Source organism: Jaculus jaculus, chromosome 4, assembly GCF_020740685.1.
Source record: "Jaculus jaculus isolate mJacJac1 chromosome 4, mJacJac1.mat.Y.cur, whole genome shotgun sequence".
NCBI lineage: Eukaryota > Metazoa > Chordata > Mammalia > Rodentia > Dipodidae > Jaculus > Jaculus jaculus.
Window position 1 is genome coordinate 40,488,996 of NC_059105.1, and position 23,471 is coordinate 40,512,466.

Genomic DNA, 23,471 nt, shown 5'->3' on the forward strand with positions numbered 1-23,471 from the left:
CAAAAAAGAGGTCCAATAAGCCTGGGTCACATGTGGGTTCTAGTCCTGCCAGGGCCAGCAAGGTGGCATCTTCTTGGCTCTGTCCGTGGCTGACTAGCTATGTAAAAGCTATATTGCTCCTGTTCCTCCTTCTGAAAGACCTGATATCCTGTGGAAGACACCTTCACAAAGCAAGCTTCAGTTTTGCTCTAGGTAGACAAAAAGACAGAGCTCATCTTGTATCTGCTTTTCCTCAGTTGCCTTCAGCTCAAAGTAATCATTCTACCAGAGTAGCTTACTTTGGAGTAAGCACCCAAGCCCCATGATTTTCCTATTGGAAGCTTTAAGAAGTTCACAAAAGACTTTATTTATTTATTTTTTGTTATTTGAGACAGAAAGAGGCAGAGAGAGTGAGTGCGTATGAGCACACGAGTGGCTCCTGCTACTGCAAAGGAACTCCAGATACATGTGCTACTTTGTGCATATAGCTCCATGTGAGTCCTGGGGAATTGAACGTGGACCTTCACTTTGCAAGTAAGTGCCTCTAATTGCTGAGCCATCTTTCAAGCCCAGAAGTTCACATATTAGAAGCTGAACTGGTAGCTATGAAGAGAGGTTTGGGTTAAAGGTTATAGGTTAAGCCATTTCCAAAGGATGAGAGAAACATAAGATGGAAAAGAAGACAAGCAAGTAGAAAAGAACTCTGCTTAGATATCTCCTTGAACAAGTCTCTCAGCTAGGTTAGTTTAGTTAAATAGGTGTTTCTCATTTCATAAAAGACTCAATATGACTGATTTTCTTTTTTGTTAAAACAAAGAATGGTTGGAAGCAATAGTTATGTAACCAAAGCATTTCTAGGATGATGAGAATGATGCTGATTTAATCATATGTGACCAGATACTTTCTTGAAACTAAAGCTGATTTTATGATACCAGCATTTACAAAACCCTATTGAGAAAATATAACAGATATGTATGTATACACACAACACACACACACACACACACACACACACACACACATACATATGAAGACCCATATAGAAAATCAGTGATTTTGTTGCACTTACATAAATAATCATGCTGTATATACATATGTATGTATGTATGTATGTATGTATGTATACATTATATCTCATACATATGTACACATACACACATCCCATATGGAAAATCAATGATCTTATTGCATTGGCATAATCATGCTGAATATAAGAAGGCTGTTCTTCTATTATGATCAAGGATAATATTAAGATTATTTTTCATCAAAGAGGGAAATAGTTGAGAAAATGTGTTTCAGCGGAAAACTATGCACATCCTTCTAAGTTATTAGATTCTGGCTCTGTTCATTGTTTTTGAGCTATTTTAAAACTCTTTTAATTGTTGGTAACTAACTTGTAGTTATGTAAATTGCACCTTGTCTTGCATTAATTTAATTTACTTTTTTTCTTCAATCAAAACAATCTTGGGCTGGAGAGATAGCTTAGCAGTGAAAGCACTTGTCTGAAAAGCCTAAGGACCTGGGTTCAATTCCCCAGTACCCACATAAAGCCAGATCACAAAGTGGCTAAATACACACACACACACACGCACACACACACACGTTGCTTAAAAACAATCTTGTCTGCTTTGTAATTAATCTTACCACTTTTCTCTATCTTTTTATGTTAATCAGTTAACAACCTATTTTGTTTGGGTACATCATGTGTTGGTACCCTCGTTTCTCTCACTCTGCCCCCATTCTGTTGTGGATGCTCCTCAGTGGGTTGCAGGTATTCCCCATGGGGTTGTGGTTTATGCATTGTGGAAGCAGCAGTCAGTTATTTTTGGGGGGAGGAAATGCTTCTGGGCATGATCAGAAAATTAAGGTTTTAAAGTTTTTTTTTTTTTTTTTTTTCTTTTGGTTTTTCGAGGTAGGGTCTCACTCTGGTCCAGGCTGACCTGGTATTAACTATGTAGTCTCAGGGTGGCCTCCTACCTCTGCCTCCTGAGTGCTGGGATTAAAGGCATGTGCTACCATGCCTGGCTTCATTTTTGTTGTTGTTTAAAATTTATTTAATTTAATTTATGTATTTGCAAGCAGAGAGAGAAAGAGATAGAAGAAAGACAGAGAATAGACATGCCAGGGCCCCTAGCCACTGCAAAGCAACTCCAGACACATGTACCACCTTGTGCATCTGGCTTAGGTGAGTCCTGAGGAATTGAACCTGGGTTCTTTGGCTTTGAAGACAAATGCCTTAACCACTAAGCCATGTCTCCAGCCCTTATTTTGTTTTTTGAAGTAGGGTCTCACTCTGGCCCAGGCTAACCTAGAATTCACTATGTAGTTTCAGGGTGGCCTCGAACTCATGGTGATCCTCCTACCACTGCTTCCCGAGTGCTGGGATTAAAGGTGTGTGCCACCATGCCCAGCCTCACTTTTAAATTACTATGAGTTACAATTTTATTTTTTTACCTGAAAATTATCTTTTTTGTGGTAGGAAATGTAATCTAGAGCAACCACTTAAAATCATGGGTTGGAAATTGAATACTGATGATAAGAGCCTAACTATGAATGCCATTGTCTTTTCTGCCCAGGAACTACTTTCTGGATTTGCCTTGTTTTAGACAGGGTCTGACAATTTAGTCCATGCTTGCCATGCTCCTGCCTCTACTGGGATTGCTGGCACGTGCCACTATGTCTGACTGGCTAGTGCACTCTGGCCTTTATAAGACAAAATAAGTTGTTCTTATCCTAATTAAACCCTGTAATTTGTTTTTTAGTTGTGTATCACCAAGGTGTGGTGGCACATGCCTTCAATCCCATGATGCAGGAAGCTGAGGTACAAGGATTGCTGTGAGTTTGAGGCCGTCCTGCAACTACAGAGTGTGTTTCAGGTTAGCCTGAGCTAGAGTAAGACCCTATCACAAAAACAACAACAACAACAACAACAAAAAACACCAGGTGTGCTAGCCTTTAATCCCAGCACTGGAAGGCAGAGGTAGGAGTTTGAGGGATGAGACTACATAGTAAATTTCAGGCCACCCTGGGCTAGAGCAAGACCCTACTTTGAACCCCCTCTCCAAAACAATTAATAATAATAGTAATAACAATTAATTAATTAAAAAATAGAGATTGGATAAGTATGTGCATGCCAGGGCCTCTTGCTATTGTTTTGAATCTATTTCCATCGAATTTTAGGGGGCAGGGAAGTAAGAGGAACATAACCAAATGCGAAAATGTAGCTTTATAACTATAGGAACAACAAGTTTTAAGGAATTCTTCTTTCTTGTCATTCATTTTGAATGATCAGGCCCCAGCAGGAAATTAAGAAGTGAACTTCAATTCACTAAATATAGATTATATCTCTGTATTTAGAATAAATACTACTTACATTTGCCCAAATGTTCAAGTTTTTAAGGAAAATAAAAATATCTTTACTTTTTAGAATTTAGTAATTTGGATTTCCTGTCTCTCAACACAAACTCATGAGGGAATCCAGAGGCATTCTCTAAAGTTAATAGAGCTACTGGAAACCACACAAAGACTCCAGCTTACCATCTTTCCCAGAGGACACATTTAGTGAAAGCGCTCTCTAATTTTCCTCCTGTGGAGGCAGAAGACCAAAGTGACCCTGACAGCTTTGCCTCTTCAACTCAGTCACTTCTTACCCAAGACTGAGACCATTTGCTAGTATTTCAAGTCCAGTTAGTCAAGCATTCTACCGAGGGAGGAAGACCTAGCCAAGGTCTGTCCCTAAGCTGCATTGCTTTACCTGAGAATGTCTCTTGTGTCCATTGTGGAGTGTTACCTGGACAACTGCTGTCTTTAAAGATCCCTTTTCCTGCAAAGTGCAACAGAACAGGTACTGAGGGTCTTTCCAGCCTGTTCCTGGCTTTGCTCTCTGCCTCTAATGCACATGCTCTGGGCTGTAGCAAGTTAGGCTGGGTGGCTTCTCCCAACAAGACAGCATATCCAGCTTACAGAGGACGGGAAAGGAAACAAATGTTATCACACTACAAAAAATCCATGGAGTTCCTGCAAGTAAATGGGAAGAAATGAAGGGGGGAGGGAAAAAGGAAGAATAGAAATAAAGGGAAAAAGAAGAAATGAGAAGAGATAAAGGAAGAATGAAAAATGGAAAGGGAGAGAAAGGTAGAGAGAAACTAAATCAGGTCACATTCTTCTAATTCAAATGTTAATTATTCCCAGTGAAAATTACTGTGGTAATTAATTTATATACGTATGTTAGAATTTGAATCACTCACCTACATTCATCCCTAGAAATCTTGCAGTAGTTTAAAGAAAACTTACATGGTAATTTGTCTGTACTTATTACACTTGGAGGAACACTTAAAAAACACTACACATCAACAAAACACAAAGCAGGCATATAGTAATGGAGTACAAGTTCCTTAGAGTGACAATGAGAATTAGTTTAAAAAGAGCAGAGTTGGCTCCACTAAGGACCGCCATTTCCTCAAAAGCAAAGGAACAATTTAGAGGAAAGTTAAGGAAATTCGTCTCTGTATCAGTAAGCTGACTGTTAAATAATGTTCTGACCTGACTTTGAAATATCACATTAATATAGTGATGCTACTCGCTACTGGCAAGTTATAAAAAAATAAGTAAAAATAAAACAACAACAAAAACACCAGCAAATATGCATTGCTCTGAAATTCTTTTGTCAAGTAAGTTTTTTTTTAATCCTCAGGAAAATATCACCTGTCTCTCTCTTAAATCTTACAGTATTAGACCTATATGAGAAGAATTCAAAACTCTTTGTAATTATCAAGAACAGATCTCAGATGCTTATTTAAAAATCAAGTTAATGTCAGGCTTAAAGTCATGAAGGAATTTAAAAGTGATGTTTAAAATAGAAATGCAGACTACTGACTGGAAATCCCACGCTCTGACCACTAGACCACACGCCTGCCCAAGGATGCTTACAGCTTTTACTGAGCTCTTCTTTGTAATTAGATGCAGTGATTAGAGTGTCTTTTGCATTACTCTGCATTTTTCTTTTAAGTCAGGGTTGTAAGCCACATAGGGCACTGTCCCTTACAAAACTAAACAAGGATTTTCAGTTTTGCAATACAATCTCCTGATATTTGTTTATAGGTTTCACACATCAAAAAACAATGAAATCTGTAATTTTTCAAATTATACTCTTCTCATTCTCTTAAGTTATGTGCCTATGAGAATTTGCAAGTCTTTTGAAGAGAATGTAATCTTTATGCTTACAAAATGTAGGCTTTCATATTTGGGTACAATTACAAATCAAGGCCTTTTCCCCATAATAATCAGTTCCTTAGAGTTGTGGGTTTTCCTCATTTGAAAATAAATTAATGGGAATTTTAAAATATAATTCATCTAGCTTTTGAATCTTTAAAATTAGAAACCATTTATATTCTCAATTGCCAATGAAGCAATGACAGAAAATATGTCATGGTACATTATAATTTAATTTTTTTGATCAGGAAAATAAAAATGTATAGCTAAAAGAGTTTAATTTAAAGTACAAAAAACCTTTCATGCTTTACAAAAAAACTTTTATTTTTTGACATTTTTCTCATTACAAGTATATACTGTATGGCTTAAATATTTAGTTTATTTCTATCAAGTGTCAAGAAAAAAAGTTAATTTTGAAGCATCAAAAATTCAAAGTGCTACAGATGGCTTTCAAAGGAATTGGAATTACCACTCAATGTTGCAAAAAACAATGATTATCTTTTTATAGCTCTAAACATCAGTTTTTAAATTAAAGATTGGTTTCTTAGAGAGGTAATTGTAATAGGTACATATTTTTTCTATATGACAAAACATTACTTTTAACTCTGCAACAAAATTGATGTAATTTAGCACAACATCTCTGATATTGGATTTTTTTTAAATGATTTTGGGAAAAAAAGATAAGGCTTTATGCAAGGACTTAGTGGTCCTCAGCACATTTTTTTATTCAGTTGGACAAGGGCTGAAGAAACCAAGGAAAGAAGCAGGTAAAGTGACCAGCTAACAGAAGTGTATATCCCAGTAACCCTCCTGCTGCTGCTGAGAAGGTTTGAGGGCCTTCTCCTTAGGTAGTGGAGTTACTGGTTTATAATGTTTTTATAGGATTCTCATTGCTTGATTATGAGTCAGATTTATTTGCCAAGTAAGTTAATCTTAGATTCTGGCTGAACAACTCAGGGTTTTCTATTTCTCTTGAAGTCTAATTCATTGCTAGGGTTTACAACTCTTTCTTTGCCTCTTCACAGGGATTTTTAAAGTTTTCTTTTAAAAAAATATTTAAGAGAGAGAGAGAGAGAGATAAGGGATATACCAGGCCTCATGGCTCTGCAACCTTACTCCAGACACTTGCTCCACTTTGTGAATCTGGGTTTTACATGGGTACTGGAGAATTGAACCTGGGCCTGGAGACTCTTTGCAAGTAAGCACCACTAGCCAGTGAGCAATCTCCATTCTTCAGGTTTTCTTCAGCTCTGTGATTTGTGATATCACACATATTATTCTAACATAAATTAGCAATTAATTTGAAATGATTTTGAATTCTCAGTTGATCTTGAGGCAACATAATAACTGGAGAGATGCATTCAAGTAGGAACGGGTTTTCTAGCCCAATCCTCATGCCTCCTCATTCACAGGCAACCTCTATATTGATTTGTGAATGTTTTCCATGAATACTACTTTTTGTTGTTAATAAAAACGCAACTTTACGAACAAAGTCTTATATATTCATAAAGTTGCCCCTTTTTTTCAAGGTACGATTTCACTGTAGCTCCAAGTTGACCTGCAATTCACTAGGTAGTCTTAGGGTGGCCTAGAGCTCATGTCACTCCTCCTACCTCTGCCTTCTGTGTGCTGGAATTAAAGGTGCGTGCCACCACGCCCAGCATACAGATATATTTTTCATTTCATCATACCCAATGACTTCTGTTGCATCACAGACCCCAGTACCTTAGTTTTTGAAATTATTACCATCATTACTATACCTCAGCTTGATGTGAAAATAAATGATTTCCACCTTTAATAGTGCTGATCTATTTTAAAAGTATTTTAATGAATTAAGATATAAAATTTCATTAGTATTAAGGCCAAAAATGTTGTATTCTAACAAATAATGTCAAAATTAAGTGAGCTATTCACCTAAAATTATACTTGAACCCTGCAGTTCATTCAGAGTATTTTGTAGTTTCAACTGACGCCACTGACCCGAAATCCACCTATGTACAGAAAGAGGGGTTTTTAATTCAAATGTTATAGGAAAAGGAAATCTAATTTTGACCTTGTGTCAGATTGATGCCAAAGTGAATTCATGGTTTTCTTTACTTTATAAGCTATAATTGCAAATGCAGTTTTCTTCATCTAAAACAACTATTCCACCCTAAAATTTTCAAGCAAAAATAGTTTGCAGAAACATTGGCAAAAAAAAAAAAAAAAAAAAAAAAAAGTCTTCAAAAGAAAGTAGGTTGAATTGAAAGGGAGGACAGAGTTGCTAGATAATTTTAAAAGGAATTAATATTTTTTTCAATATTTTACACAGAGTAAGCCAAGTTTTTACTTTTAAAAAGAATTTCTCAAAATTTAAATTAATTTAAATCAGATTACTTTGTAAGAAAAATAATTTGAATGTGTGTAAATTTAAGATAACATGATAAAAAATTAATACAATACAAAGTTTTCATGAGTTAATGACAAACTGCTAAAATATATGCCTTTATATTATAGTTAATAAAGATGTAGCAAAGTTATAAAACCCAGTTAGCAAAGATATTTTGGTTATTCTTATAAAAATTGGTAAGAATAATTTCATGTTTATTCTAATAAATTATATTGGTCACCCTAAGCATTTTCCATTGTACAATACTCACTGGTTAAATTTAAAACCACACCTAACTTACATATTAACTTATTCTTTACTTTTGCCACAATTACTGGCTGATGTCCAACTTAGGATACATGGAATTCCAGTTTTACAAAGTTTGTATCATATTTCATTAGGTGGAAGGTTAGGGTTACTTATGAGGTTAGCAGTATGTGGTAATGGTATCTTACTCCTGTTGTGGCAGGTTCTAATTTTTACACTGATTTTATTACTTCTAAATTGATAACTTTTATATATTTTAATTCTCATGATCCATTTTTTATTTTACTGGTAACTGAACATCACTTTCACTGCACAACAATGTTTAACTAAGGTAGGCCAAAAGAACCTATTAATTTAGTCTCAGAATGTTTTTCAGTTTACCTTTGAATTAAGCATATCTGAGTATGAAAAAAATCTGAGTCTGAAATAATTACTGCAAGTAATAAAAATAGCAGGCACATAATTATTGAACTGAGGTTTTTTATTGGCCATCCTAATATTAAAAAGGAAGATCAGGTATTCTTATTGCATTATTGCATACTTAAATACAATAAAGTACTTGAAAAGATACCCAAAGACACATCAAATCTTTTCAAGGTTGTCTTCTGTTTCAGTATGTCAGGATAGGCTGAAACATAGGCTTAAAGCAAATGCTATTTCCTAAGATAATAGCAAATAAAGAATAAATAAATCCTGTCAAAGAGAAACTTTCTAATGAAACCAAGACCAAAACTATATATATATAAAAAGGTAAAGATGGTCTCCAGAATCATTAAAATGCTAATAGTCATTGTGCATGCTCAACAAGACAATCGATCATGTAGGAAGACCTAGTATTATTTAAATTTTGTAGTATTGAAAGGGGAGAATGTTCTACAGACCCTCTTCAGGAAGAACTTGTTTGAGTTTGAATAATTACAAGTCTGTACATTATGAAAAGTTTAGATAATGAAAACCTTGATTTTGGAACAACAGAAGTAGAAGATATTCTCTAAACTTTGAAGAAAATATTGTCAAGTCAGATAAAATCCTTCTGATGTAGTATGGTGAAAACAAATGGTATTAGGAAAAGTATTAGGAAAACCTTTTTACATAGTACTCTTATCTTTGATCACTAGGAAGGGAAGTTGGAGAGGGCCTTATTAGCTTTCTCAACTAACTGCTTCCAGCAACACTACTCAAATCATCCTTATGCCTGTAATGAAATGAGAATATGAAGTTAAGCTGTGCTCCTGCCTAGAGGAGAATTCACAGAATCTTAATCTATTTAACTGGAATGACTATTAAGAACACCTAGACCAGCTTTCTTAATCTATAAATAAGAAACTAAGGTATCAAGGGTAGAACCATGTGTCCCATGTTATATACTTGGTAAGGGCTAGAATAACAATATGACTTCTTGATCTCTGGATGAAGTTCTTTTCACTATACAGCATTTGACCAATCAGGGACAGTTCTACGTTACTCAGAGCCAAAAACCATATTATTCATAGCTGTGATTGTCTTTCAGAGAAGCAATGAGGTTAATGGAGCTCAGTTTCACAGCTGTTGCTAAAGTAGTTAGATCTTGTTGACTTGATCTATCTTCCTAGAGCTGTTTTTAACCACAAAGGCAGACAAATCTATCATAAAACATAACATAGGAAACTGTGAGGCCAGACAGTTATGTGAAAATTTCTGAAGAAAAAGTTCTCTTTTTTAACACCCTTACATTCTCTCCAATTCCTGAAGTTATGGCATCTTATCTTAGAGAAGAATGAAATTTAGACACCCAGCTCTCTCAGGCTGGACCCTGTCAGCAGTTCTTAGTATTTTGTTTGAAAACATAAACAAAGGAGATGCTCATGAAACTAATCTTTGCATATCTTTGTGCTTGGCTTTGTTAAGTTTATTGAATAGAGAAGACAAGGGGATTGTGTATCAGCGTGAAAAAGCAAATTAGAATTTTAGTCAATTAAACATTTTGCCTATGAAATTGGACTTCATTTACATCTGTTGGCCGGGATGCTTTTTCCTTATCAGAAATCCCATATAGGCTTCCCATACTGTCCTTAGCATCTGATGTTTCTGGCATTTTATGATGAATATTTTCTTTCCAGGCACAAAGGAACAATTCATATTTCAAAAAGAAGGTATTTCCATTGTTTTGACATAATTTCCTTGTCATTGACTCTCCTTCTAGATTTAGAATAGAGGACATAGCAAAGTCAGCCTTGGTCCAAATGCCAAATGGCTAAGTAGTTTTCAGAGGCAGATGCTAGGAATCATTGTTGAAGGAACTTCTGGTAAATAAGAAATGTGCACTATAATGGCAATCATGCTTCTATAATAAATTATTAGTAAACAAAGTTTAACATTAGGTAACAGGACAACATATTCTTGTCTTTCAATACACTTACTTCTGAATTTAACAGTTGAAAGATTTTTGAATTTTCTGTTAACATTATGAGCTTTTATATTCTACCCTATTTTTGCAACACTTTGTTCTTCTAATATTTCCAGCACAAGACAGTTTTAATTCTCAGCTATATCTGAGTATTCAAAAGGAGTATTCAAATAGTTTGACCTTCAATATTCAAGTAATTTAACCTTCAATATTGAATATTCAATATTCATGTAGATGACCTTCCTGGGGGAATGCCCTTGCTTTGCTCATTGCACACAGTGGTAATTTACAAAGTGCATGATAGTGACAAAGGGTTGTGATTATTTAACTTTTCATAGGCCAAAAAGAGAAGCTGTAGTAAAGCCAAACACTAAATCTTGGCTCAATACTAAAACTGAGGTTAAATTTTACTGTGTCCCTTATCATACTTAAGAGCATTTCAAGAATCAGAATTTATTTTACAAAATATAACTTCTTTATTATCTTTTACTTCTTTTCCGGAGGAATAATCAGATATTTTAAACTGAAATCAACAAATTCTTCTAAGTTCCACAAGATGGTGCTATGAAGTGGCATTTAGAAAAAAAAAATTTTTTTAATGCTAGGAACATATTTTTTCAGCAGTGTCAAGTATAGTTTAATAGCATTGCTTACAGATAAATAGTATTTTAAAAAGATAATGGTGAAACAGGTAAGTTTTTATAAGGAAAGCATATTTTACTCCTGATGCTTTAAAATATTTTATTATACATTATATTTCTCTTTTGATGTCACACTGTCTTCTTGAATTTCTGTATCCATTCCCCCTTCCATCGATTTCAGGGGTTCTCGGCCAAGGAGAATTTTACCTCTGGGGATATTTAGTAATTCCTGGAAAGATTTTGAATTGTCACAATTGAGCAGATAGGTGAGGGAATTGCCACTCTTCTGCATTTAGTGGATAGAGAAAAGAGACACTGCAAAACATCCTACAGTGTACAAAACAGCCCCTACAGGACTTCTCTCACCTAGAGTATTCACAATTGTAAGGTGAAGACACCATAAAACATTCTGTACAGGACAGCCCCCATGGAAGGACTTATTTCACCTAGAATATTCACAGTGATAAGGTGAAGAAACTTGATTTCTTTGTTTACTGTCTTCTTGACTCATTTATTAAATCATCCATACATTCTTTCATTTATACATGTAGTTATCTGTCCATTAGACCAATAGTTTATTTGTTCCTTCAACAAATTTTGCCAAAGTGTCCACTGTGACTCTAAAGATAAAAAGATTACCTAAAGATTAGAGAGAGAGAGATAAATTGTTTATTGAATGATGTAATAAGAATATGATGGGATCAGTGCTATGTTCTGAAGTGTAAGGCATTCTGGGAACAATGAAATTTTATGTGGAATCATGGGAAAGAGACTAGAATTCAGGAAGACTTCAAAAGTTGGGGTTGCTTATGGTAGGAGTGGGGTAAGGGGGAGAATAAAGTGACAGAATGAAATTTTGTGGAAAATGCAAAGCTAAGAGACATTTAACAGTCAAAGGTATGTTTGGTGAGTATGTTCTATTAAGACATGAAATTAGAACAAAGAGAGTTGGGAAACAGAGAAAATCTTTTATAAAAAATAGAACAGGGATATTCTGGGCTCTGGACTTCATTCTCTCCAGCAGCATTTAAAATTTGAAATAGAAAAGTAATATGAGACATGGCAATTGCTTCCTTCTTTAGGCCTGGCCTCACAAAATGCTTACGAGTTCTATGCTAGATGTTTCTTTAATTTTAAAGCCTTGTTTTGTAATTATAAAGCCATTCTATTAGCTAAACACTGTGTATTAGATTTATATTGCAACTATTACTAAAAATTGTGTCTACAATAAGTTTTTTGTTGAATCAGTGTGTTACTATTTCCCCCTGCTGGCCTGAAACTCATTGTTTAGATCAGACTGGTCTTCAACTTGTGGCAGCCCTCCTGTTTTGCCTCTAAGTGCTGGTATTACAAGGGTACATCACCACATCTGGCAAGAATATATTTTTATTATATGCAAAGTATATTGTTATACATGCTTACTTTCACTATAATACAAATATCAGATATCTTTATTTACATATTTGGTGTTTTTCTTCAGTCTGAGTATCCGTGAGAAGATCAAATTATTCTGTGGACTACACATATTCTTTCAATTGATTTTTTACTATATCAATAACTAACTGTAATTGTCCATAGGTTAAATTTTTAAATTATTTTTTCTCAATCTTCTCTATTTCTTGCACTTTTATCAATGTTTCAGACAATCTACTTAGACTGATTTAACGTATGTTGTATAATTTGAGTAACTACTTCAAGAGTTTTGTTGGAGAACCCATTGATAACTAATTCCATTAATAAATAAATGACTTACATCAACAAATAATCATTAAGATTTTAGTTTTGAATGAGTAGCAATCATGAATATTTGCTTTATTTTATTTTTGGATTACAATGTATTATCATATTTTTGTATTCATAATTTAAATGACTTAAAATTTTGAATGACTGAAATCACTACTGTGAACAGTTCTGTACTTATTTAGAATCTGTGATTACAGATCAAATGGTATAACATGAGATTAAGATAAAAATGGATTGGGCACAAAAAACAGAAATGGGTCTCATATCTAAATAAAATACAGAAACCCCAAAAATCTCCCACAAGGAACACTGCCATCCTTTTGCCCAAAATAGATGGGTGAAAATACCAACGATAAAAGTGACCAAGACCCTGGGAAGGGCAGGGCAGTATCACTGTCTTCCCACTAGTTAATGATACAGTAACTACACCACTCTCATCCTGCTTGAGGTCCAAACTGGAATTGTCCACTCTATTTTATTGCATCTTTCTGAATCCTTCTTCCTTTTTCCGCCAGATCTTTATCCTTCTCATTTCTGTACAGCATGTCCTTGAGTATTAATAAAAATCTCTCATGGAATTTTTAGATTTAAATATCCATTTTCACCCATATCAATTATTAAAACCTTTCCAATAAGTTACAAAGAAATGTAAATTTCCCACAATACTTACGTTTTGAAATCACTTCAAAATATGAGGTTAATCTTTAAAGGTAAAGATGCTGAGGTCATGAAAAGGGTTTCAAGCCTTAAAAAGGTAGTTGAAATGATCCTTGGATTTAAAAGTTACCTTAGAGCCCAGGGAAGGGACTTGGTGAAGCAGAAGTAGGAGTTAAGTGTTAACTGCAAGGACACCCCAACAGTACCGCCTCACCGCTTAGTACATCAGAAGCTCTCCTTCCATCTCCTTCAAAGTGAGACACCCAGGAAAGAAATTGCAGGTGACTTCAACAATCCCTTCTACCGTGAGTACTAGGAATTTTCTTCTCAAATGTTTCCTGGAGCTGAGGAGATAGCTCAATGGGTAAAATGCTTGTTTTGCAATCATGAGGACCTGAGTCAATCAATCCCCATAACCCACTTAAAAAAAAAAAAAGCTGGTCATGGTTGAGTAATTATAATGACAGTGCTGAGGAGACAGAGACAGATGGGCCCCTGGGGCTCGATGGCCAACCAGTCTAGCCTATTGGTCAAGTTCCAAGCCAATAAGAGACCATGTCCCAGAAAGGTAGGTGGCATTCCTAGGAAATGACAAAGTTGGCTGGCCTCCACACACACCTGCACCCTTCCCCCTCCTCCACATTGCACACACAAATATTTTTCACAAAGCAGTTATCATGGTATAGACCTTGTGATCCCAGTGCTTGGGCTGGGGGTTGAGATAGGGAGGTCTTGAGTTCACGACCAGGCTAGGTGTTTTAGTGCCCACTTGAATTTTGAGCACAGTGCCAAGTGAATGCTCCCTCACTTTACCCTAGTACTGGCCCTGATCAACTAGCTCCCTGGCTCTGCGGAGCTACTAGAGCAATTTCTCCCTCATATCCTTTTCAGCTCATACAGACCAGGAAAGGCTCCTGAAGGACCTTGGCTCCCCCACTTGTAAGTGAGGAAGCCGGGGTAGAATGTTCTCTTGTCTAACAGGAAACCATTGGGAGAAAGAGTAGTAGTTAGTGATGGAACTTGGAACTTGGAAGCTTCAAGTGCCCTTGATTCCAGTACTGATTTGTTTCTGGACAGGAGTCATAAGCAAAAGCACCAATGCCCAGAAGGTGGGTTTAGCAATTCTGACAAGGAGTCATAACCGTGTATTAACTCAGAACATAGGAAATATCCCTCCAAAGAATGCTGAAGTGAATAAAGGACTTGGTGTGAGCACATTATATAGGTGATACAAAGCTCTTGTACATAAGGAAATTGGCAGTTACCTGTGATAAAGCCAAACTGATACCAATGGTACATTTCTACTCTCCACGAGAACACTTTCAGTTGTACTGCTAGCCTTCTCACGGGATGTCCTGTCTGCATGTCTTTCCAAAAGCACATTTAAGGTGCTCAGGCAGAGTCGACACAACTCCAAGAACACTGGGCCCTGCTTCTCTCCATTTGTGTTTGTGAGGTGGAGAAGAGCTGCTTCCAGCATGTGATTCTGCTTAGTTCCCCAGTATCCCTCCCTGCAAGGGAAATCCTCACAGAAAGGACCAGCTTTTCTCTGGGCAACTGCTATAGCCAGAGTTACAAAGACCTTAGGTGTCTTTGTGACACCTTTATTGAGGTAGATGAGAAGTTCCTGGGTAAGTTAATGCAGTCTCCATTCCCCATCTTAGGATTTTTATTATAGGATTGTTTAAAGGGAGCTTCTGTTCTTTGTCCTACCATGGAAGAAACTGTTGGTCCTTGAAAGACTTGTTGGAAAATAGAAACTAAAGTTATAGACAATAAAAGCTCTCTAGAGAACAGATGAAAGTGTGGATGAAAGGCAATCAAAATTAACTGGTGAATGCTGACTTTATGTGAGTATTGATTAGGCATTAACATGAGTATGTCTATTCATGCATTTCTATGCCTACTCAGTATTAAATACCTAAGCACATATTTCATTGCATAACTTCCTTACAGCTCTGGGGATTTAAACTGATAAACCAACCTCAAAGGGACTGCTTCTTGCGACTAAAACACAGACACCTCTGGGGTGAAATGTGGCAACAGTTTGACAGGCATAGCAGTAGCTTAGGCCAGGAAGGATTTATCCAATTAAAATTATGGGATGAATTTTGGCTGGCAGAATGTAATTACCAGCCTTGGAATGGGTCCAGGATCCTGAGGTTAACACCCCTCTTCTTGCCAACAACCCTCCTACCTGCCAACACTCCGAGATGGAGAAGGCTGGATCTGACATAATCGCACATAATACTGTTGTGACATCTAAGTACAATGATGATGATGTGAGAAGCATCATGAACCTGATTTTTTTAACACTCATTATGTTACTTATTTTTATGCCACATTAGGCTAGAAACCAAATGTCCACATAAATGTTAATTTCCTCTTAACTGTGTTTAAAAAGTATAATTAGAAAATAAAAAAAAATAGATTTAAGAATTAATTTATTTCATCAAAGTAGTTATTTAGTGGTTATTTCACTTCAGGAGCGAAATTAGATTAGAAAAAATAGTGACATTTAATCCTTGCTACACTAAAAAAAAAAAAAAAAAAAAAAAAAAAAAAGCCAACAACAACCAAAAACAAGTCCTGATTTTATTTCATTTTTTAGGAGAGTTGTGTTTCAAGGCTGACTGGCCTACGGGGAGTGGGGAAGGAAGGAGGAGAGGCGAACGCGGGGGGCGAGCTGGCGCCGCTGGGACCCTCTGGGCTCCCGTCGCCCGCCCCGCACGGCCGTCCGCTCTGGGCACGCTCGCGCGGCGCCTCCCGCCAGGCGTGCGTCGCTGACGGCGGCGTGCGCGGGCGCCTCCCGGGGCCGGCAGAGCCCCCTGCTGGTGCGGGACCGGCGGGCCCCGAGGACCGGCGCGAGGCTCCGCGCGGGAGAGAGACCCCGGCGGCCAGCGAGGCGCCTCGGCGCGCGGGCGCGGCCCACGCACGTGACGGGCGGGGCCGGGGAGGCCGCCTCACGTGCTCGTGGTTCCTCGGCCGGCGGGGTCTGGGCCCGTCCCCGGAAGTCACCCGGAGGGCGCCGAAGCCGCGGGCCGACGGGGATGCCCCTGCCCCGAGCCCGAGCCCGAGCCGGGCCGAGAGCGGGCTTCAGGTCCGCTTTTGAGAGCGCAGTGCCGCCCTGGTACTGGGGCTCACGTCAGCTTTTGCTGTGAAGGTAGATTTTTTTTTTTTTTTTCCTGACACCATCTTTGTGTGATTTAGCTGTCCACGGGGAATCAAAATGTGGAATGAGAGGATGAAACTAATCCTTTCTTTTGCACTGTTAGGGGTTGCCATAAACACCATTTGTTAAAAAGCATAATTATGTTGGGAAAGTGCCTGATGAGACAATTAAGCTACATAAACACACTGAAAACAAATGAAAACCAGAAGTCGCCCACACCCCCTTGTGTAAAGCGAAATTTTTGTTTACTGGAAGAGAGAGGTCTAAGCTGCTTTATTACACTACTATTAATGACTAGGAATACCTAATCATATTTTTATGAATCTTCATTGATGAGACGATGGCTGCAACAGGAAAATCTGCCTGCAAAACGGAATTAGCAGCAGAGCCCTGCACTAACTATAGCTTAAGATAATCATTCAACAAATGACCCCAGTGAACAGAAGCTAGCAGTTTTGCTCCAGGAGAGCACCTTTAGCACGGAACCCCTTTTAGCATAAATACTTAAGTTGAAAGTTTGTTTCAGAGTTGAGCTGGTTCAACATAGTGTTTTCCTGCATGGAGACCATTTCTGGATACACAAGGAGCTCACCTGATATTTGTAGAACGGATTCATGTGGGCCGTACTCCTTGTTAGTTACCATACTTAAAGGAGGCCTACGTTATGATGGCCAGATCTTGAATTGTTTTCTTTGTTAAATTTTTAAAAAAATTATTTTTATGTATTTGAAAGAGAGAGAAATAGGCAGGTAGAGAGAGAGAGAGACAGAAAGGAGAGAGAGAGAATGGACATGCCAGGGCCTCCAGCCACTGCAAATGAACTCCGCACAACTGTGCCCCCCTTGTGCCTGTGGCTTCTGTGGGTCCTGGGGAATTGAACGTGGGTCCTTTGGCTTTGCAGACAAGTGCCTTAACCGCTAAGCCATCTCTCCTTGAATTATTTTCTTTATATTGAGATATTTTAATTCCTTTAGATTATAAAATCATCTGAGGTATGGGAAGATGAGCTGCCACTGTTGAGTTCTAAAAAGAATCAGTGCAACCTCTATAATGTGGCATTAATCCATTGTGGACAAAAGAATCCGTTGCATTTTGGACATTATTAAATAACATGTGGGAGACTATGTCTTTCAGTTCAAGGCAGGGTCTCAGGAAAAACTTGAAAACATTAGAAACTCGGTAGCACAGAGTACAAGGAGGAATTTAGTCATGTTCTTGTCACCTCTGTGTAATATCCAGTATCTATATATGTCATTTTTATTTTAAAAATTAATATAATAAATAGTCTTCTTCATTGCCCTTTAATGCATTTCCTCAGGGCATCTAGTATAGTAAAAAAAGAAAAAAATCATGCCTTAAGTAATGCAGGCCTGGAAAACAAGGATAAGCTAAGGAAAGCCATGCTCAAAGTGGAATCGCTAGTTTAATGAGGTTTCCCTTACATGACTGTCCAGGCTGAAAATTTGCCAGGCGTTTCCCAATGTTGTTACTGTGTTCACATGACCATGTCTACATGGTACTGTGTTTGAATCAATCCGAGGTTTTTTTCTAGATGTCTGTAGGAATGAAATAGTGAAGTACTTACATTGTTAATGCCTGATTTCCAAAAAATGATGTTTATGGTTAATGAACATGAAAATACCAATGAACTATAAAGACTGCAATAAGGAATCATTTATTCTAGAACAAATCATGTCCTCCTCCAGACTGGGACTCCCTTTGGCTGCCTGCTTACTAAACATTTCAGAAGCCAGAAGGAAGTACATTGTTGAGAGCATAGCAAGAGCAGCAGTTTGGAGAAATGGTAGGAACAACCGAAAATTGAAGTGAGTATTGCGGTGTTTTGATAATACAGTGAATTTTGTACTTAGCACTCTGAATCTATAGAGCATGTTCTTCCTAGGTTTCCTTAGCTTCCTGTGCAGCAGACTGAGATGTGCACACAGCCTTTTCTTAAAATTCATTTATTACTTGCATGGAGAGCGAGAGAGAGTGAGAATGGTCGTGCCAGGGTCTCTTGCCACTGCAAACAAACTCCAGATGCATGTACCACTTTGTGCATCTGGCTTTATGTGGGTACTGGGGAATTGAACCCAGGCCATCAGGCTTTGCAGGCAAGCATCTTTAACCTCTGAGCCATGCAAGGGCCTTTCTAATGTCTTGGGTAGACTTAGCCCAGAGGCTCTTCATATTTATAGGAGTCTCTAAGTTGTAGATTGTTTAGGGTGTTGACAGGCTCCTAAGAATGATGCAATTACATAAAAGTTTACTGTTTCCCTCATGGGCTATTATCTGATCATTAATAGAATAAGTATAATAGTACATTATGCTTTTTATTCAGCAAGTTAAATGAAAAATTAACTTGCCAAATACCAATCATTTTTCAAAGCACTCTTGCCAGTCAAGCCTATGCTATCATGACTATATTAGTGCTATTACATTTTCTCTGTGTAAAGACTGTGAAGCAATTATATTAAGTAATGTGCATGAGATCACCCAGCAAGTCACTGAAGAAGACTGGAACTCCGGCCTACTTCTTTTCTTAGACTACATTAATGAGAGATGTTACTATGCTTTTCTTACCCTTTACAAAATCTTCATCTAATGACCCTGATTCAAATAGTATTCATGTTTATGATCAAACATACACATAAAACATAGGGTAATTACAAACTGATAATCATTTAAATACAAATGTTTTGTTATTAAGTCATTAATTTTTGCCAATAGGTGAGCATTAGGGTTATAGCCCTAAAACATGTGAAACAATAGTATATTTTAGTTTCTGGTTGTCATTTTTTGATGTGCTTTTCATGCAAAATAAGTGTTTACCCACAATCCATTTCTAACTAAAAGCATATTTAAGTTACTGTCTTGCACCTTTGAGGAGCTGGAAATGTCTATGAAAATTCCTGATAATTACTGATTTAAAAACACCCTTTTGGAGTCAGTCTGCAGCTTATTCTTTTGAACACTCTTTGTAGGAAGACCCAGCTTGGGCTCTTCATTGTCAGAAACAGAACATCTAATGGGATTGGGTTACCTGTGTCTGTGATTGAATGAATGAGCAGAGACATTTGTAGAAGACACACACTGATGGACTCCTGGGTCTCAACTCACAGTTTTTATCAGCTTATTAGTGGCAGCTGCTCAAATGGAATTATAGCTATTATACTCCATTACAAATACCAAACAATTTACTTCTGCTGAGATGCATACTGACAGCTCCTCCTGCCAGCACTCATTTTTTTTTTTTCTATATGCACGCTTAAGAAATTGCAGGAGAGTGTTTCAATCTTTCAGTATTTGGTTCTATTGAATCATAAGAAACTGAGAATAAAAGCTTTACAGAAGAAGATTTAGGATAAAAAGATAGATCATATCTTTTTTCTTTCAAGAGCTAGAATACATTGAGGAACTAGATAAAATAGGAGGTCACATGCTCTTATTCGTGTTTCATCTTTTATAATTTTAAAGATGCAGGGAAGGTAGCAATAGTTAACAAAGTGAACCTGTTTTATAAATACTTTAAAGGCGTTTATGTTTGAGTGGGTGGAATAAAACTACATAAACCTCATTTTTTTCTAATTAAGCAGAGTGAGCACATGTGAATGGCCTAATGGGTCTTCATTATAAGAACTGAGTCATAAATTTCAGACCTATATGAGGGTAGGACTCTATAGATGTCTATAGATGCTCATTTGACTGTGAATCAATGACATGTTTATCTTCTCACATTAATAGTGTAGGGCTCCTCTGAATTCTGTAGAACTGGGTGAAACTACTTTTGCTTTTGCTCTGAAAAGATTAGCTGTTAAGCTGCCAGGGGAGAGAGGGGTGATGTATAATAGCATAGCTAAAGGTTTTTAATTACCGCCTGAAAACTTTTGTCCTTCACTTTGAATTTGCTTTTGTAGGCTTCAGGGGGACTTTTAAGGAGGCTGGACCATGCTAGTAAACTTCAAAAATAACTTGGAGTTTATGTATGGCGGCTTTCTCCTCCAGGTTATACATTCAAGTGAGTCATAAGCTACCAAAGCTGGAAGTCGTTAACATCTGAAGACTGTTGGTGGCCCCAACAGGAGATGGTGGAGTAGAAACAGTTTCTAATGGACAGGTGCACTCTTACCACAAACCTTTGTGCTAGACACTAATTGCCCTTTCCTTGTTTCTCTAAATTTCAAGACCTTGTTTCAGACAGCTTGATTTCTGGTTTATGGAAGGAAAGAGCACAAAATGCACAGTGATACAATTTTTTGTTGTTTTTCTGTTCTTTTTTCTTTCTTCTTCTTCATTTTTTTTTTTTTTTTTTTTTTGGCTTTTCAAGGTAGGGTCTCACTGTAGCCCAGGCTGACCTGGAATTCACTCTGGAGTCTCAGGGTGGCCTCGAACTCACTGTGATCCTCCTACCTCTGCTTACCGAGTTCTGGAATTAGGCATGCGCCACCACGTCTGCCTTTTTTTTTTTCCTTTGAGACAGGATCTGCTGTGTAGGCCAGATTGGCTTTACACTCATCATCCTCCTGCCTCAGCTTTCCAAGTGGCAGGACTACAGGTATGTACCATTATACTCAGCTTAGAATGATAAAATTTGTTCTTTGAACAAAGGGTGTCCATATTAGACTGAGTTAAGAGAACTTTGAAAAATTTCATACAAGTCCATGGGAAAATCTCTTTTAGAATCTAATACTTAGGTCTAAGCTGAGCCATCTAGTTATATAATGCTACAATATAGGAAGTGGAAATTACTGCATATGAATTTCATGTTTAGCTAGTGTCACTTTCTAAGGTCACATCCAAGAATTTCTCTGCCAAATTAAGTTTAATCCTATCAGAAGAAATTAAGTATTAATTTTCATCACATAAAAGAATTCTTATTCTTTTGTGGTGTTTCCTTTATAGGGGGAAAACATCCTGAAGTATCAGTGCTCAATATCTTTTCTGACCAAGCATATAACAGATCAGTTATTACAATAGTGGCTTCTATTGGTAACCCGGGTAAGAGTTAAATTTCTGTCTTTATAAGAAGCCTTCTTAGTGAATGGCAGACTTTAGGTAAAGTGGAATATTCTTTAATGATTGATGCTCTGTGTAAACAGATCATCTCACCATTTCTTTGAACACATACATTTGAAACATTCATTGTTTCTTGTTTCTTACAGTGAACTTTGGGGTCTTTTGTGGAAGGTGAATCACCTGCCTTTGTGGTTAAGAAGGCCACGTTTAGTTGAAGTGCATGCTGAAGCTCATCTTGTCTTGGCTGATACATCAGCATGGAATGAAACATGGGAGGCAGTTGTGCTTTGGGAAGGGAGCATGGAATCTTGAATTGGGCTATAGGTTGAAAGGAAATGGGCTCCTTGTCCATAAGGATATGGTGAAGTTTGGTAGGACAACTTAAATTTGAAGAGTCACAATTATGTAAAGGAAAACATATATCGGTACTTGATAAAGGATCAAAAATATTTTGAAATAAGTTTGTTTTCAGTTTGGAAAAAGGCATGTTTCTTTGGAGACTGATGTCCTGAAAGATAACTTCTAGCAAACATAGGACTGAAATGTGAACTCTGCTTTTATTTCAATTGCTAAAATGATCACTTGATACTATTAGTGGATTAGTAGTAACATAAAACTCTTAGTGGTCAGTAAAATATATTTATGTGTCATAATTAAATGAAATATCTGTGTCCTGTATATGTGCAAAACTGAATATTTATGCTTTTAAGTTTCTGTGAAGTTTAAATACTTTAATGTTATTAGTCATAAATCATTCTGAAAATAACAAGTAATTATAGAAGAGTAATTGGGAAAAGTTGAAAAAATTGAAAGTAGCCAGTTGTAAAAAAATTGTCTAAGTCCAATAAACATTGCATACTTCCTTCACATTAGGAAGGAAAATCTAGAAGAAATGTGACTCTTATGTTCTATGAGGAGGTGGGGTGAGAGGAAATGTTGAATCTTTTTCATTATTTTGGATGAAAAAAATCACCTGCATAGATTATAGACTGTTGGAAATAGTTTGTACTTTTTTAAAGATACAACTGAAAGTTGAGTGATTTTTTTTCACAATTTTACATTTTTAGGTAGTTCTGTTCTGGCTGCCAGTGTGGAGACTTTCCAGACTATCATTATGGAGGTTCAAAAGGGAGTCCACCCTTGCCTAAGAGCAATAGACCTGGTCCCCATTTACCCTGTCTTTGGTGTTGGAGTGGAAGAGTGTGGCATGGTGGCCAGAAGTAAGAGAAAGACCGGTTCTTCTTCCTTAGTGGACACAATACAGAATTGATCTTGAGGAATTGTACCAACACTGGACGTTGGAGTTCGCAGTGGTCACCATGTTTTTGTCGCTCATCCTTCCACTTTCTGTGCAATGGCATTATGGAACTCTAAATGCTGAAGGAAGTGTCAAAAAAATAATCACTAATGATTTTGTCCCTTATAAACTCACAACAAAACGTGAGGAAACAGCAGTTTCTAATTCGTTCCTTGGACTCTTCGAAGGAGGGTGATAGCATGCTTGGCCCAGCTGTGTCCTATTTTCTTGAGTAGAGGTAATGATGAGGTTGAAAACCACTTAAATGTTAACTCTTACCCTCTTTTCTTCGATTTTTTTTTCTTCTTTCCCTTTGCAAAAGTCTCTCTTAAGATCTCCTGTGGAGCCAATCTGTCACATGCATGATTTCCACCCCAGGGATAAGTTTAATTTGGAAAATTTGAGCTATGTCACTTGAGGTGTTTTTGAATGAGGCAAATTGGAAGAAAAAAAAAGACTTTTTGACTGGACTGTCTAGCTGGACCATCATTAATTACAAAATGCAGAGGCTTATAATCTTTGGGGAAAAGTCTGCCTAAGAATAATTGCATTCTTCCCCATATGACCTCAAAAATCCTTCTATTATGTTGCCTCATTTTTCTTTAATAGTGAATTGTCTAATGTTTGGAATGTAGATTTGGATTTAAGCTGAGCTACACCAAGCACTAGAAGTAGGAAATGAGACTTGCTTCCAAGGGAGTTGCCTCACTGCTTTTGGTACATTTGAATGTGAC

At 37.1% G+C, this 23,471-nt stretch overlaps 1 protein-coding gene across 2 annotated transcripts; it reads left to right on the forward strand.

Moving 5' to 3' along the window:
* The first annotated feature begins 18,110 nt into the window (after positions 1-18,110).
* Positions 18,111-22,967, forward strand: Ftcdnl1 (formiminotransferase cyclodeaminase N-terminal like). Of its 2 annotated transcripts, XM_045146799.1 has the most exons (3): positions 18,117-18,228; positions 21,327-21,422; positions 22,508-22,967. In XM_045146799.1, the coding sequence occupies exons 1-3, from the start codon at positions 18,117-18,119 to the stop codon at positions 22,708-22,710; spliced, it is 411 nt and encodes a 136-aa protein (XP_045002734.1). In that variant the 3' UTR covers positions 22,711-22,967. The 2 variants fall into 2 exon arrangements, 1 of the variants encoding a protein (XP_045002734.1); XR_006636743.1 differs by lacking the exon at positions 21,327-21,422 and having other exon boundaries at positions 18,111-18,250.
* Positions 22,968-23,471: the final 504 nt, after the last annotated feature.

What these genes read in the sequence shown, in the direction of transcription:
- Ftcdnl1 (XM_045146799.1), top strand. Translation starts at nt 18,117, where the DNA reads ATGTCCTCCTCCAGACTGGGACTCCCTTTGGCTGCCTGCTTACTAAAC. An exon ending in AGCAGCAGTTTGGAGAAATG is followed by an intron (nt 18,229 to 21,326) that starts GTAGGAACAACC and finishes TTTCCTTTATAG; the next exon opens with GGGGAAAACATCCTGAAGTA. An exon ending in GGCTTCTATTGGTAACCCGG is followed by an intron (nt 21,423 to 22,507) that starts GTAAGAGTTAAA and finishes TTACATTTTTAG; the next exon opens with GTAGTTCTGTTCTGGCTGCC.